This window comes from Schistocerca americana, chromosome 8 (genome assembly GCF_021461395.2).
Source record: "Schistocerca americana isolate TAMUIC-IGC-003095 chromosome 8, iqSchAmer2.1, whole genome shotgun sequence".
Taxonomy (NCBI): Eukaryota; Metazoa; Arthropoda; class Insecta; order Orthoptera; family Acrididae; genus Schistocerca; species Schistocerca americana.
This window is the reverse complement of record NC_060126.1, coordinates 469,664,257-469,681,911: the sequence shown is the minus strand read 5'-3', so window position 1 is coordinate 469,681,911 and position 17,655 is coordinate 469,664,257. Positions and strand designations below refer to the sequence as shown.

Here is a 17,655-nt window from a genome sequence, read left to right as displayed (position 1 = left end):
TATGTATTTTTCAGACAACAGGACCTAAGTAAATTTGATTGTACAGTAACTGGTACATAAATCTAACAGAAATGCAAAGTTTTTTTTGTTTGTGTGTTTGTGTTGTTGAAGATATTTTCTTCGAACAATTCTCATTGTCAGAATTTGGCATTTACCAAAGGCTATTACCCAAGAATTCAGTAACATGAGATGGTCTATGATATTAAAACTACTGTTTGTCATGACACAGTAAGTGTATACTCCATATAACATAGTAAATAAATCATTTGAAACATTGTTTACCTAATGGGAAGTTCCAAATGAAATTCTTTACAGTCAGTATAGTGACACATTTAGAATCTTACAGTGTATTTTTCTGTTTTTGTTTTTAATATTAACTTCACTTAGAACTCATAGTATGTCATTTTGGGTTTCATTTCATGCATATCAAATATGTAAGATGTGCCAATATGAATCATAAGAGGGAAAATTGTGGAATTGGAGGAATGTGCTAGTCAGTGGTGAACCTACATTCACTTACATTCATATTTTCCACAAAACTTCTACACAAACAGTTTGTAGAGATTGGCAGAGGCCAGCTGTTAGCTAACAACTGCTTGTGCAACTTATGCAAAACTATACTTCGATGAGCTAAAACATTATGACAACATACACAATAGTGTGTTGGTCATTCTATGGAACACATTACAGTAGTAATTCTGTGTGGAATGGATTCAGCAAGCAATTGATTGGTTTCTGGTGGTATGTGGCACCAGATGCATATGCACAGATCACAAAATTTACATCTACATTTAAATCTACATTGTGAACCACTGTGAAGTTCATGGCAGAGGTTATGTGCTACTGTACTGGTTATTAGGCTTTTTTACTGTTCAATTCACATGTGGAGAATAAGAAAAATGATTGTTTAAATGCCTCTGTGCATGATGTAATTGATTTAACCTTATCCTCATGATACCTCTGGGAGTGATATGTAAGTGGTTGTAGTATATTCTTGAGTCATCATTTAAAGCCAGTTCTTGGAACTTTTTCAGTAGACTTTCTTGGGGCAGTTAATGTCTATCTTCAAGAATCTACCAGTTCAGTGCTTTCAACATCTCAGTGTCACTCTCCCACCGGTCAAACAAACCTGTGACCATTAATGCTGCCCTTCTCTGTATATGTTCAATATACTCTGCTAGTCCTATTTGGTGCGGATCCCACACACTTTACCAGTATCATAGGATGAGTTGCATGAGTGGTTTGTAAGCTTTGATTAAATTTCTCTATTATTCTACCAATAAACTGAAGTCTGCTATCTGTTTTACCCACAAATTAGCTTATGTGACTGTTCCACTTCTTGTCCCTACTAAGTGTTACACCCAAGTATATTTATGAGTTTACACATTCCATCTGTGACTCACTGATATTATATTCAAAGGATACTAATTTGTGAAGTGCACTGTTTTACATTTTTGAACATTTAAAGTAAGTTGCCAATCACTGCACAACTTTGAAATCTTATCAAAGTCTGACTGAATATCTGAACAGCTTCATTCAGACAGTACTTTGTTCTAGAGGACTGCATCATCTGCAAATATCTGAGATTACTATAAATATTGTCCACATGATCATTAATATACAACATGAACAGCAAGGGACTCAACACGCTTCCCTGGGACACTCCCAAAGTTATTTCTACATCTGTTGATGACTCTCCATCCAAGATAAAATGTTGTGTCCTCCCTACCAAGAACTGCTTGGTCCAGTTTCATATATTGTCTAATACTCTGTATGATTGTACTTTTGATTATAAGCTTAGATGTGGGACTGAGTCAAATGCTTTTCAGAAATCAAGAAGTATGACATTTACTTGACTGCCTTGATCCTTGGTTTTCAGGATTTCATGTGAGAAAAGTGCAAGTTTGCATTTCATATTATCTATATTTTCGAAATCCATGCTGGCTGGTGTGGAGGAGATCATTCTGTTTGAGATACATTATTATGTTTGAGATCATAATATGTTCTAAGATTCTAGAAGAAATGGATGTCTTGGATATTGGACAATAGTTTTGTTGATCACTTGTGCTACCCTTCTTGTAGATAGGTGTGACCTGTGCTTTCTTCCAGCTACTAGGCATAGTTTTTTGTTCAAGGGATCTGTTATAGATTATAGTTAACAGAGGGCTAACTCAGCCATGAATTGGATATAGAATCTAGTAGGGATTTCATCTCAGGACTTTGTTCAGTTTTGATGATCTCAGTTGTTTCTCAATGCCACTGACACTAAGAGGCTATTCACTTTATTCATCTTTTCAGTGGTATGAGAATTAAATTGGGTCAAGACTTACGGATTTCCCTTTGTAAAGGAACATTTGAAAACAGTGTTAACTGTTTCCACTTTTGTTTTGCTATTCTCAGTTTCATTTCCTGTTTCTTGGATGAGGTATGACTGGACACTAAATTTGGTTCCACTGACAGCCTTAACAGATGACCAGAATTTCTTTGTGTTTTGTGAAAGATAATCTGACAGTATTCCACTGAGATAGTCTTTGAATGCTTCATGTAATGCTCTCTTGACTGCCAAATGTGTTTCATTCAGTATCTCTCTGTCTATAATGCTATGCTATGTTTTATACCTATTAAGCAGTAGTCTCTGTTTCTGTATACCATCATCAATTAAATTCCGCATCTCACAAACCTCCTTCTCCCTCATTTTTTCCCCATTATTAATTTTTCTGCTGGGTACCAATCTATTCAGTATATGGTAAACTGTTCTTTCAAACTTGAGCTGTAATTCCTCTACATGCTACAGTCCTGAGCTAAAAGTTTCAAGTTCCTCATTGAAGTAGGACACTACTGTTTCTCAGTCTAGTTTTCTGAATGTATAAATCTTTCTGCTTGTTTTAGTCACCCTTTGTGTTTTGGTATTCACTGTTGCCATAACTGCTTCTTAGTCACTGGTATCAATTACAATGTGGACTTCCTCTGAGAGATCAGCTCTGTTTGTTGCCATAAGATCTAACATATTTTCATTATGGATAGGGTTTTGAACTCTCTCTTCTAGGAAGTTTCCAAGAATGCACTTACTACTGTTTCACAGGATGTCTTATCATGCCCACCACTAAGAAAACTGTAATTACCCCAATTGATTATTGGATGATTAAAATCTCCACTAATGATTACAGTATGATTAAGGAACTTATGTACAATTGAATGACGTTTCCCTTAAAATTTTTGATTACATCAGGAGGAGAATCATTTGCTGATAGGACTGTTTTATGCAAATGGTGTGTAATAATCTTCAAGTAGTTCACAACTCTCATGGTGCCTTCGATTTCTACCAAGGTGCCGTGGAAGCCCAGCTGAATGTTCCCCATTGAGTAACACTGCCCTCATTGACTTGCATCCATTTTGTTGCTGTTGTCTTCGGTCCAGAGACTGGTTGGAGGCAGCTCTCATGCTAACCTATCCTGTGCAAGCCTCTTCATCTATGCCCAACTACTGCAAATTGCACCTGTTTGAACCTGCTTACTGCATTCTGACCTTTGTCTCGCTCTGCATTTTTTTACCCCACTCATTTACTTCCATTATCAAACTGACAGTTCCTTGATGCCTCAGGATGTGTCATATCAACTGATTGCTCCTTTTAGTCAAGTTGTGACAAAAATTTGTTTTCTCCCCAGTTTGGTTCATTGTTTCCTCTTTTGTTACCTGATTTCCCCTGTATTCTTCAGCATTCTTCAGTAGAACCACATTTCTTAAACTTCTATCTTCTTCTTGTTTGAACTGTCTATTATCCACATTTCACATCCAAATAAGACTACATTTGAAACGAATGCTTTCAGAAAAGACCTCCTAACAAGTAAGTTACACTGGATGTTAACAAATATGTCTATTTCAGAAATACTTTTCTTACCTTTGTCAGTCTGCAATTTATATCTTTCCTACTTTGACCACCATCCGTTATTTTACTGATTAAATAATAAAACTCATCTATCATTTTTAGTGTCCATATCCTCAACCTAATTCCTTCAACAACACCTGATTTAATTTGACTGTATTCCACTACCATTGTTTTATTTTTTCAATGTCCATCTTACAACATCTTTTCATGACATTACCCATTCTGTTCAGCTGACCTTCCAAGTCCTTAGCTGTCTGTGACAGAATTACTATGTCATCAGCAAACTGCAGTGTTTTTATTTCTTCTGCGTGAACTTTAATTCCCTTTACAAATTTTTCTTTGGTTTCCTTTACTGTTTGTTCAACGTACAGACTGTGTAACATCAGGGATAGGCTACAACCGTGTCCCACCCCCTTCCCAACTATAGTTTCCCTTTCATGACTTTCAACTCTTATAACTGTAGTGGGGTTTCCATATAAGTTGTAAATAACTTTTTCCTCCCTGTATTTATCGTTATCAGGAGAAAGGAAACTGACGTTCTATGTATCGGAGCATGAAATGTCAGATCCCTTAATCGGGCTGACAGGTCAGAAAATTTAAAAAGGGAAATGGATAGGTTAAAGTTAAATGTAGTGGGAATGAGCCAAGTTCAGTGGCAGGAACAACACGACTTCTGGTCAGGTGAATACAGGGTTGTAAATACAAAATCAAATAGGGGTACTGCAGGAGTAGGTTTAATAATGAATAAGAAAATAGGAACACAGGTAAGCTACTACAAACAGCATAGTGAATGCATTATTGTAGCAAAGAGAGACACAAAGCCCATGTCTGACACAGCAGTAAAGTTTATATGCCAACCAGCTGTGTAGATAACGAAGAGATTGATGAAATGTATGATGAGATAAAACAAATTATTCAGATAGTGAAGGGAGACAAAAATTTAATAGTCATGGGTGACTGGAACTCAATAGTAGGAAAAGGAAGGGAAGGAAAAGTAGTAGGTGAATGTGGAATGGGGGTAGGGAATGAAAGAGGAAGCCTTCTGGTAGAATTTTGCACAGAGCGTAACTTAATCATAGCTAACACTTGATTCAAGAATCATGAAAGAAGATTATATGCATAGAAGAGGCCTGGATACACTGAAAGGTTTAAGATAGATAATATAATGGTAAGACAGAGATTTAGGAACCAGGTTTTAAATTGTAAGACATTTCCAGGGGCAGATGTGGACTCTGAGCACAATCTACTGGTTATGAACTGTAGATTAAAACTGAAGAAACTGCAAAATGGTGGGAATTTAAGTAGATGGAACCTGGATAAACTGACTAAACCAGAGGTTGTACAGAGTTTCAGGGAGAGCATTATGGAATGACTGACAAGAAGAGAGGAAAGAAATACAATAGAAGAAGAATGGGTAGCTTTGAGAGATGAAATAGTGAAGGCAGCAGAGGATCAAGTAGGTAAAAAGACAAGGGCTAGTAGAAATCCTTGGGTAACAGAAGATATATTGAATTTAATTGATGAAAGGTGATGATATAAAAATGCAGTAAATGTATCAGGCAAAAAGGAATGCAAAGGTCTCAAAAATGAGATTCACAGGAAGTGCAAAATGGCTAAGCAGGGATGGCTAGAGGACAAATGTAAGGATGTAGAGGCACATATCACTAGGGGTAAGATAGATACTGCCTACAGGAAAATTAAAGACACCTTTGCAGAAAAGAGAACCACTTGTAATTAATATCAAGAGCTCAGATGAAAACTCAGTTCAAAGCAAAGAATGGAAAGAAGAAGGGTCGAAGGAGTATATAGAGGGTCTATACAAGGGCGATGTACTTGAGGACAATATTATGGAAATGGAAGAGGATGTAGATGAAGATGAAAATGGAGATATGATACTGTGTGAAGAGTTTGACAGAGCACTGAAAAACCTAGTCGATCAAGGCCCTGGGAATAGACAACATTCCATTAGAAATATTGATAGCCTTGGGAAAGCCAGCCTTGACAAAACTCTACCATCTGGTGAGAAAGATGTATCAGACATGTGAAATACCCTCAGACTTCAAGAAGAACATAATAATTCCAATGCCAAAGAAAGCAGGTGTTGACAGATGTGAAAATTACCAAACTATCAGTTTAATAAATCACGGCTGCAAAATACTAACACGAATTCTTTACAGACGAATGGAGAAACTGGTAGAAGCCGACCTCAGGGAAGATCAGTTTGGATTCCATAGAAATGTTGGAACATGTGAGGCAATACTGACCCTATGACTTACCTTAGAAGATAGATCAAGGAAAGGCAAACCTATGTTTCTAGCATTTGTAGACTTAGAGAAAGATTTTGACAATGTTAACTGGAACACTCTCTTTCAAATTCTGAAGGTGACAGTGGTCAAATACAAGGAGCAAAAGGTTATTTACAATTTGTACAGAAACCAGATGGCAGTTATAAGAGTCGAGGGGTATGAAAGGGAAGTAGTGGTTGGGAAGGGAGTGAGACAGGGTTGTAGCCTATCCCCGATGTTATTCAATCTGTATATTGAGCAAGCAGTAAAGGAAACAAAGGAAACATCGAGAGTAGGAATTAAAATCCATGGAGAAGAAATAAAAACTTTGCAGTTTGCCGATGACATTGTAATTCTGTCAGAGACAGCAAAGGACCTGGAACAGCAGTTGAACGGAATGGACAGTGTCTTGAAAGGATGATATAAGATGAACATCAACAAAAGAAAGATGAGGATTTAGTCGAATTAAGTTGGGTCATGCTGAGGGAATTAGATTGGGAAATGAGACACTTAAAGTAGATCAGTTTTGCTATTTGTGGAGCAAAATAACTCATGATGGTCGAAGTAGATAGGATATAAAATGTAGACTGGCAATTTTTTATTTATTTATTTATTTATGTACTTGTTCTATAGATCTGTACATGTGAGCAAGTCACTCAGATGTGGAACATGTCAATATACATAATAAAATACATAGAATAAAGACATTGTTATAGTATTAATAACAGTGTACAAAAGTCATACTTATTAGCTTAAAAACTAGTCAACATAAATGTGAAGATAGCAGTTTCATATTTAGGGCATTATTGCATTTATTTTAACCTTGAACAGTAATCAAAACTTCCCACTTTGGGTTTAAAAGTGACCCAAAAATGGAAATGAGAAAAACAGGAATTTTTACATTAGGGCATTATTACATTAGTTTAACAGTAAACATCATCATCATCATCATCATCATCATTTAAGACTGATTATGCCTTTCAGCGTTCAGTCTGGAGCATAGCCCCCCTTATACAGTTCCTCCATGATCCCCTATTCAGTGCTAACATTGGAGCCTCTTCTGATGTTAAACCTATTACTTCAAAATCATTCTTAACCGAATCCAGGTACCTTCTCCTCGGTCTGCCCTGACTCCTCCTACCCTCTACTGTTGAATCCATGAGTCTCTTGGGTAACCTTGCTTCTCCCATGCGAGTAACATGATTCCACCATCTAAGCCTGTTCGCCCTGACTGCTACATCTGTAGAGTTCATTCCCAGTTTTTCTTTGATTTCCTCATTGTGGACACCCTCCTGCCATTGTTCCCATCTACTAGTACCTGCAATCATCCTAGCTACTTTCATATCCGTAACCTCAACCTTGTTGATAAGGTAACCTGAATCCACCCAGCTTTCGCTCCCATACAACAAAGTTGGTCGAAAGATTGAACGGTGCACAGATAACTTAGTCTTGGTACTGACTTCCTTCTTGCAGAACAGAGTAGACCGTAGCTGAGTGCTCACTGCATTAGCTTTGCTACACCTTGCTTCCAGTTCTTTCACTATGTTGCCATCTTGTGAGAATATGCATCCTAAGTACTTGAAACCGTCCACCTGTTCTAACTTTGATCCTCCTATTTGGCACTCAATCCGTTTATATTTCTTTCTCACTGACATTACTTTCGTTTTGGAGATGCTAATCTTCATACCATAGTCCTTACATTTCTGATCTAGCTCTGAAATATTACGTTGCAAACTTTCAATCGAATCTGCCATCACAACTAAGTCATCCGCATATGCAAGACTGCTTATTTTGTGTTCACATATCTTAATCTCACCCAGCCAGTCTATTGTTTTCAACATATGATCCATAAATAATATGAACAAGAGGGGAGACAGGTTGCAGCCTTGTCTTACCCCTGAAACTACTCTGAACCATGAACTCAATTTACCGTCAACTCTAACTGCTGCCTGACTATCCATGTAAAGACCTTTAATTGGTTGCAAAAGTCTGCCTCCTATTCCATAATCTTGTAGAACAGACAATAACTTCCTCCTAGGAACCCGGTCATATGCCTTTTCTAGATCTATAAAGCATAGATACAATTCCCTGTTCCACTCATAACACTCCTCCATTATTTGCCGTAAGCTAAAGATCTGGGCCTGACAACCTCTAAGAGGCCTAAACCCACACTGATTTTCATCCAATTGGTCCTCAACTAATACTCGCACTTTCTTTTCAACAATACCTGAGAAGATTTTACCCACAACACTGATTAAAGAGATACCTCTGTAGTTGTTACAATCTTTTCTGTTTCCATGTTTAAAGATTGGTGTGATTACTGCTTTTGTCCAGTCTGATGGAACCTGTCCTGACTCCCAGGCCATTTCAATTATTCTGTGTAGCCATTTAAGACCTGACATTCCACTGTATTTGATGAGTTCCGACTTAATTTCATCCACCCCAGCCGCTTTATTGCACTGCAATCTATTGACCATTTTTTCCACTTCCTCAAATGTGATCCTATTTCCATCATCATTCCTATCCCATTCTACCTCGAAGTCTGAAACATTACTGATTGCATTTTCGCCTACATTGAGCAACTCTCCAAAATATTCCCTCCATCTGCCCAAGGCATCCACAGGATTCACCAGCAGTTTTCCTGACCTGTCCAAAATACTTGTCATTTCCTTCTTACCTCCCTTTTGAAGACTGCTAATTACACTCCAGAATGGTTTTCCAGCAGCTTGACCCATAGTCTCCAACCTGTTTCCAAAGTCTTCCCACGATTTCTTCTTGGATGCTGCAATTATCTGTTTGGCTTTGTTTCTTTCTTCAACATAACTTTCTCTGTCTACCTGGGTTCTGGTATGTAGCCATTTTTGATACGCCTTCTTTTTCCTTTTACAGGCTGCCTTGACTGTATCATTCCACCAAGCTGTTTGCTTCATCCTACTTTTACACACTACTGTTCCAAGACATTCTTTAGCCACTTCTAGTACTGTGTCCCTGTACCTTGTCCATGCCTTTTCCAATGACTGTAATTGACTACATTCAACTAACTGGTACCTTTCTGAGATCGCTGTTATGTACTTGTGCCTGATTTCCTTATCCTGAAGTTTCTCCACTCTTATCCTCCTACATATGGACCTGACCTCCTGCACTTTCGGCCTCACAATCCCAATTTCACTGCAGATTAAATAATGATCAGTGTCATCAAAGAATCCCCTGAATACACGTGTGTCCCTCACAGCCTTCCTGAATTCCTGATCTGTTATTATATAGTCAATGACAGATCTGGTTCCCCTGCCTTCCCAAGTATACCGGTGAATGTTCTTATGTTTAAAAAAGGAGTTTGTGATTACTAAGCCCATACTGGCACAGAAATCCAAGAGTTGTTTCCCGTTCCTGTTGGCCTCCATATCCTCTCCAAATTTACCCATAACCTTTTCACACCCTTCTGTTCGATTTCCAATCCTGGCGTTAAAATCACCCATGAGCAGAACACTGTCCTTGTCCTTTACTCTAACAACTACATCACTGAGTGCCTCATAAAAACTATCCATCTTATCTTGATCTGTCCCTTCACAATGCGAATATACTGACACAATCCTAATTTTCTTGCTAGACACTGTCAAATCTATCCACATCAGTCGTTCGTTTACATACCTTATTGCAACTATGCTGGGTTCCATTTCTTTCCTGATGTAAAGCCCTACACCCCATTGTGCTATTCCTGCTTTGACTCCTGACAGGTAGACCTTGTATTCTCCCACTACCTCTTCTTTCTCACCCCTTACCCGAATGTCACTAACAGCTAAAACGTCCAGCCCCATCTTACTTGCAGCCTCTGCCAGTTCTACCTTCTTCCCAGAGTAGCCCCCATTGATATTAATAGCTCCCCATCTCATTACCATTTGTTTGCCAAGTCGTATCTTAGGAGTCCCTGGTTTGTCAGTTAGAGGTGGGACTCCGTCACCTCCAAAGGTCCAAGGCATTTTGCTCTGATTGTTGCCAGCATCGTATTTAAAATACCAGGGAAGCAGGTTGCTAGCCTTACTTGCCCCGAGTCCCATTGGGTTTTACCCCTGAGGGTCTAACCGGTGGATTTGGTAGTCTTTGCCGTATGAGCACAAAGGTGACCACGACTCAGAATATGTCCGAGATGCCCAGCCTTATTCCAAAGTAACTGGTATCCCGACTGTCGGGACCACTTACTTGGCCACTCATACGTTGCCCGTGGTTCATGAACTAGGACATGACTACAGGAACCCACACCATGAACCACAGTAAACAGTGTCAAAAAATTTAAAAACATCTTTCCAATCTGGGTTTTACTTATTTCTCTGAAAGAATTCCTCTAATGAATAAAATGAGGTCTCAAGTAAATAATTTTTCAAGCTACGTTTAAATACTGATGTACTACTCCTTATACTTTTGATGCTGTTGGGTAGGGAATTGAAAATTTTCGTTCCAGCGTACTTTACCCCTTTCTGAATAAGCGTCAAGTTCTTTAATTCACAGTGGAAATCCTCTTTTCTTCTGGTGTTATGTTCATGATGTAGGCAATTCGTTTCATACAGAGTGGGGTTATTTATTATGAAGCACATCAGTGAATATATGTACTGAGATGTTGCCGTCAGTATTTCAAGTCGTTTAAAAAGATTTCGACATGAGGTTCGTGGGGGTACACCACAAATGATTCTTATTGCTCTTTTTTGTGCTGTGAGGATTTTCTTTGTGGCAGGTGGGCAAGGAAAGCGTTTCTGAGAAAGAGAAATTTGTTAACATCAAGTACAGATTTAAGCATCAGGAAGACATTTCTGAAAGTATTTGTATGGAGTGTATCCATGTATGGAAGTGAAACATGGACAATAAATAGTTTAGACAATAAGAGAATAGAAGCTTTTGAAATGTGGTGCTACAGAAGAATGCTGAAGATTAGAGGGGTAGATCACATAACTAATGAGGAGGTACTGAATAGAACTGGGGAGAAGAGAAATTTGTGGCACAACTTGATTAGGAGAAGGCATCGGTTGGTAGTACATATTCCGAGGCATCAAGGGATCACCAGTTTATTATTGGAGGTTAGTGTGGAGGGTAAAAATTGTAGAGGGAGACCAAGAGATGAATACACTAAGCAGATTCAGAAGGATGTATGTTGCAGTAGCTATTGGAAAATGAGGAAACTTGCACAGGATAGAGTAGAATGGAGAGCTGCATCAAACCAGTCTCAGGACTGAAGACCACAACAGCAACACATTTTATCCCTCCTACCTTCAAAATTTCAAAGAGTATAGTTCAGTCTATACTGTTAAAGCTTTTCTCTAAATCTACAAGTGCTATAAACATAGGTTTGCCTACCTTCAACCTATTTTATAAGACAATTCAAACTGATCTTTCCTGTGATCTGATTCTACCTAATTTTACATTCTTTTTTAAATAATTTCCATCAACATTTTATACCTATGACTTATTAAACTGATGGTGCAGCAGTATTCACACCTATAAAAGTCTGCCATCTTTGGAATTGGGACTCTTTCTCTCTTCCTGCAGTATGAGGGCACTTCACCTGTTTCATACATCTAGTAATACAGATGTGATAAGTTTGCCATGGGTAGCTCTCCCAAAGATCTCACTAAGTCTCAGGAAATGTCTGCTCCAGGATTCTTACTTACACATAGGTTTCTCAATGCTCTGTCAAATTCTTCTCACAGTATCCTATCTCATCTTCACCTAATTCATCCCCCTTTCTATAATACTGTCACCAAGTCTGTTCCCCTTATGTAGACCCTCTATATATTCATTCCACCTTTCAGCCTACCCTTCTTTTCTTAGTACTGGCTTACCATGTGAGCTCTGGATATTCATACAGTTGCTCATCATATTTTCAAAGCTCCCTATGCATTTTTCCTATAGGAAGAATTTATTTTTCTCCTAGTTATGCATGCTTCTGCACCCTTGCATTTGTCCTCTACCCATTCCTCCTTAGAAATTTTGCAGTCCCTGTTTGTCTCATTCTTTAGACGTCGGTATTCCCTTTTGCCTCCTTCATTTTTATATTTTATCATTTAAATTCAGTATCTCACAACTCCCCTTCTCTCTCATATTTTAGTTGGCTGTATTCTTCTTTCCCTCCTTCACTTTTACATTTCATCAATTAAATTCAATAACATCCAACTTATCCAAGGATTTCTACAAGCCTTGTCTCTTTACATATGTGATACTCTGCTGATTTCACTATTTCATCTCTCAATGCTAACCACTCATCTTTTTCCAATGTTGCATACTGCACTCTCTGAAGTGCTCAGCATCCTCTGGTTCCTTCATTTTATGCAAGTCCCATGTTCCTTTTTGGAGTTTCTTCAGCTACAGTCTACAGTTCATGACGAATAAAGTATGGCTAGAACCCACATCTGCCCCTGGAAATGTCTTACAGCTTAAAATATGATTTTGAAATTTCTGTCTTACCATAACATACTCAATCTGAAAACTTCTGGTGTCCGCCTGTCTCTTCCATGTGCATAATTTTCATTCATCATTCTTAAACCATGAGTTAACAATGATTAAATTATGCTCTGTGTGAAATTCTGTCAGGCCACTTCCCCTGTCATTCCTTCCCCCCAGTCCGCATTCTCCTACTATTTTTCCTTCTCTTCCTTTTCCCTTGCAACTGCTGAAAAGGCTGCTAACCAGCTTCAGGAGCCACAGGTTAGTTTGACCTCTGAAAAGGTACTACTCCATTGTGGTTGCTCCTATGCTTCTGCTGTCTGTATCACTGTGGCACATAAGCTACCCCACGTTGGCATTGTCCTTGGGTCATGGCAGGCCCTGAATCCATAATGCATCACATGTGACAGACAGCTGTTCTCCTGGATGACAGCATATCTGAACACTACCAACAACTTGGTGAAGCAAGAAATGTGATTCATGTGGTCAGGTGGCTCTTATCTGTTGACCCATGGTTTCATTGTAGCATTTTGTTTTTCCACTGTATTAAGCTTCCTAAGAGTTTATAACAAATTCTTTATGCCTTGTATTATCTGTTTGTTTGACTTCTTTAACTTTTATTTCACTGGGAATATTAAATCAAGGCAATGCTTATAATTCCAGAAAAATTGGATGAAATGGTTTATTGAAATTTTCTTGGGACACTTTTTTCTAGGTTAATTTTGTAGAATACAAGTGTAAATCCTATCACTGTCTTCATAACTGACTTCTTCTGATATAGTTGTCATCTATGGTATCTTGCAGCCATTATTAAGTGTGCTTTAAGCACAGATTTTATAGACTTGTAATCTGAAAGATTTACATCTGTTATCTCAGTGTCACAGTTTTATATTTGTTTGCCAATAAATACCTGGTAATTTTTTTTTTTTTTTTTTTTTTTTTTTTGACAATCCTGATCATATCTAAAGGACTCTGGTACTTTTGGTGTCAGACCGTAAGAGGTTAATAAGTTAATCGGTTGATTCCTTTCAGTACATGCAGTTAACACTGAAGTCACTAAACAGGGCTTCACACATTGACTGAATTTAGAGCTCATTTACCTGTATATTATATGTATGTACAAGTGAAGGTAGTTCCCCTTTTCTTAGGTCACACACACACACACACACACACACACACACACACACATACACACACATACACACACACACAGTACTCAGTCGTTTTCAACCGGTTTCAATTTTCTATACAAGTTTGTTTACAGAAATAGCTTAGCATTTAAAAATCTGCAGTTGGTGCAGTGTAACCAATGCTCCCTGATGCACAGCACTTCTAATTCACCTCTTTTGCTATTTAAACCTTGAAGCAGCAATGTTAAGGATTCCAAAAGACAGAATGTACAGAATACATTCTGCCTTGTGTGAAGGTGATGGGTTACTATCCCAAAATCACACTTCCACTTTATATTTCGATACTGGCGTATATTTCGCTACAAGCATCTGGACGTGCTTATACAACAAGTCACATAAACAGACTGAATCATTCAAACTTTTTGTACAAAGAACTCACAAGTGAAGAGAGAGTCCTTGTTTGTGGGTCAATGTTTATATCAACACCACAGCCTTTTGGTCACTAGTAATGATTTGTTTTGATGTCTGTGTTATTTAAACAGCTGCTGATATTCTCTAGCTTTTAACCAACCTGTAACAATAGTAATTTGACAATGGGTGGCTGAGATCTTCCCACTACACTCTCCTCAGCATGCTCTACCAGTTTGCTCTTCCATCACCTCTTAGGGTGTAGGCCACACCTGGTGAAACCCCATCTACCAATAGATACCAGAGCAGCATGGAACAAATCAGTCACCATTAGCACCATTTCCAGTTCCAGGTCTGCAACATTCACTGCTTTCTGTATTTTGTGTCTTACATCATGGTTAATATATTTTCCTTCAAATTTTGTTACCTTTGTTACAGATGTGGTAGTGTAGCTGTGGGCAACGGATGTGTATTGGACACACCGAACCCCGACTCACCTTATCCACAGTGCTGCCCTGTGCCAAAATGTTGATGACAGAAAAATTATATCACAATATTTCCAATGTGCAAACTACAGCTAATTGTATCCATAGTAAATAATGCTATCAGGAAACCAACATTTCTTATGTAACTAGATAATTAATGATTTCCTTTCAAGCAGTGTGTGAATTAATTTTATTATTTTTGCTGTCTATTGCATATTAAAAATTTAAATAAAGCTGGACTCTTATTTCCACAACTGTGTAGCAGTCAATCAATTTATAGAAAGCCCTTAAAAAAGAAGAAGTAACTTAAAATACTAAATCGATTTACTTACAAAGTGAAATAAGGATGTAAGTGCTTTCTTAATACATGGTTTGGTATTGGGTAGCATGTAATACACAAGCTAAACACTTATTCTCTGCTTATTTGGTTGTTCTCTTAGACACTGCACTGAAACTTTCAAAGTATGTTCTTCATATTAGTAAAATATCAAATAAGATCATTCCTAAATTATGTGACTAATATATGTTGTTGTTATTGTTATACATGCAGTTGGACCAGTCATTCATAGCAGAAAAACAAATTAAAAATATCACATATTAATCATTGATTTCATACACCAAGTAAAGTACTATGTTTTATTTATAGCACTGTTGGAAAAACAAAAGCTTATGAAGACAAAATATATAAGGGGCCAATCTACATTATAAGGAATTACAAAATATTTTTTTATGTTATAGTTTCAAAATGACTTTTCCCTGTGCCTAATTTATGCATACAGCTTCATGGATGAAGTTAAAAATTGACAAACTGACATCAATCATTTTCCTGCATCAGCAAGGAACGACTGTTTTCCAATTGAAGAGACATTCATCTGACTTGTTTCTGTTACATTTTGGTTGTGTATCAATCATTTCATCTCTTCATAAACAGGAACCCTATGTTCCATCATCTTTGTAAAAAGGAACCTCAAAAAACTGAATAATTGTGTTCTCAGGTTCCATAGCTTGTCCAATCTACAGACATAGAAAACCATCTCGTCCCCTCTGTCAAGGAGTGATGCCCTTATTTTCATCAAATTTGTGAGTTCTAGGAGCCACAGTTTAAGGATCTGGACTGAGTGAAAAACATTAACCTTCTTAGAATGTACAGTATTTGAGTAGTTATAAATAGTATGCTTTACTGGTACTGGTATATTTCTTGAATTTACAGTTTCAGTCTTCCACCAGACTGCAACATCATCTCATAGTGATATGGCAGGACACACAAGAACTGTATATTCAGTTTGCAGTAAACTAGTATATGAACTTGTTTGCAGTGTGACTGAGCATTGCTGATCTGTACCAGACTGTCTCAGCACCAAATATCTCTAGCAAAAAACAGACACAGGAGAAAGAAGTACTGTGGTCTCTGAAGTTGCTCAGTCTTTGTTGCTTCTCTACCACGTAGTTTTTAATGCAAGCTAGTTCTGTTCAAAAGTACTGCACATTCTCTCTCTGCCATAATGAAACTGTAGGTAACACACATTATTAAACCATTATTCATTATTTTAATGTTCGACAACTTTTATTGCCCAACTCTGAAGATTGGTGTAACAAATGTGTATCCTCTTTATAAAACACTATACAGATATTGCAATGAGAGTTAATTTATATTAATCAAGTAAAACACTTATTTAGCCTTGTTTCACAAACTTCATTAATACTGTATGGCATAGGTTACAAACCCATTTCCTAGTACAAAATAAAGTTTGTGAAACTAGGTTAAATAAGTGCTTCTCTTAATTAACAAAGTATACAGTGTTTCACTAAGAACCACAGCTGAATCAATAAGAGTTAATTTGTTGTAGCCAAACACACAGTTGACATCATTGCATCATTCAAGAAATTTGAAATGCAGGCATGCTTTCATCGTATATGTGGAGACTGAGGTGAACAAATTATGTCTCAATCAGTGCTTTAAAATGTATGAGAATAATAGAAACTCTTCTTACTGCAATACTGAGTTCAGCTCTAACAGAAATCGCTTACTGCTGTGTTATGCTGTAAAAATTACAGCTTAATATCCCCTTGAAACTCCAAGGCACGACATTAAGATGTCATCAATACCAAATATTCTGGTTACAGTGAATATAAAGGTGTTCACCAAACACTTAATAAATATTACATTTAATTTAGTTACTGTAATTAGCTATGCTTGCTATGACATAAAGGCGCTAACCATGTGCATTGTTATGGGCATTGTTATGGGCATTGTTATGGATTTTAATCTGTATGTTCTTTGTCTGCTTGCTACATAGCATTGTCCTCTCACAGTTGTTGTGCATAACACTGAATACGAGAGTACTGCTGCTGAGTAACTGTCTATTGAGACCTAAAGTAGATAACTTGAAAACATGAGGCACATGTCGCTGTTAAATGTATTGATTGTTGACCCATAAGGTTGGCAGTTGTTTCAGGCTGATATGTGATCAATTATCAACAAATGCAATGGATAAGTGAGAGACAAAAATTACATAGTTGCATGACATATGATCACCACCCTTGTAAATTATAACTTGTTCAGAAAATAAATCATAGAGACCTGAGTTATATAACAGCTTCTGTGAACTGATATCAGTTAATAATAAAGAGGATTCTAGGTTCTCTAACAGTTTGTAGATATCAACATTAGCTAAATAGATCAAAAAACAAAGTTTACATCAATATATATCAAAAAACTCTGCTTCAGTTTCATTAACATCTCTTATACCGAATGCATGTTACAGCACAGAATACTGGGTCAGATCACTAGCAATTATATTTCTTGAGTGTTCAGAGGACAATTCAACAACAGTAACACCAGCTAAATATGTTGTTGCCCTAGACATATTCTTTGCATGGCTACTTAAAATTTGCGCAGGGTCTAAAGCACTGATTATAGCAGGGCCCCTATCATATTATTTAAATTGGCAAAAAAGGCAAGATGGCAGTGTATACACAAACTGTGGTAAATTGCTCCATAAATTTTGAGTTATTATCATCAGTGAAGTGTT

General features: G+C 37.4%; 1 protein-coding gene across 1 annotated transcript in view; it reads left to right on the top strand.

Annotated features, from left to right (window-relative positions):
* LOC124545972 (la1-like protein 13) overlaps positions 1-14,822 on the top strand; it is a 32,118-nt gene extending 17,296 nt beyond the window's left edge. Inside the window, exon 3 of the mRNA XM_047124935.1 lies at positions 14,577-14,822. Coding sequence (XP_046980891.1) covers positions 14,577-14,670 — 94 coding nt within the window. The 3' untranslated portion in view covers positions 14,671-14,822. The remainder of the gene's footprint in view (positions 1-14,576) is intronic.
* The last annotated feature ends 2,833 nt before the right edge of the window (positions 14,823-17,655 follow it).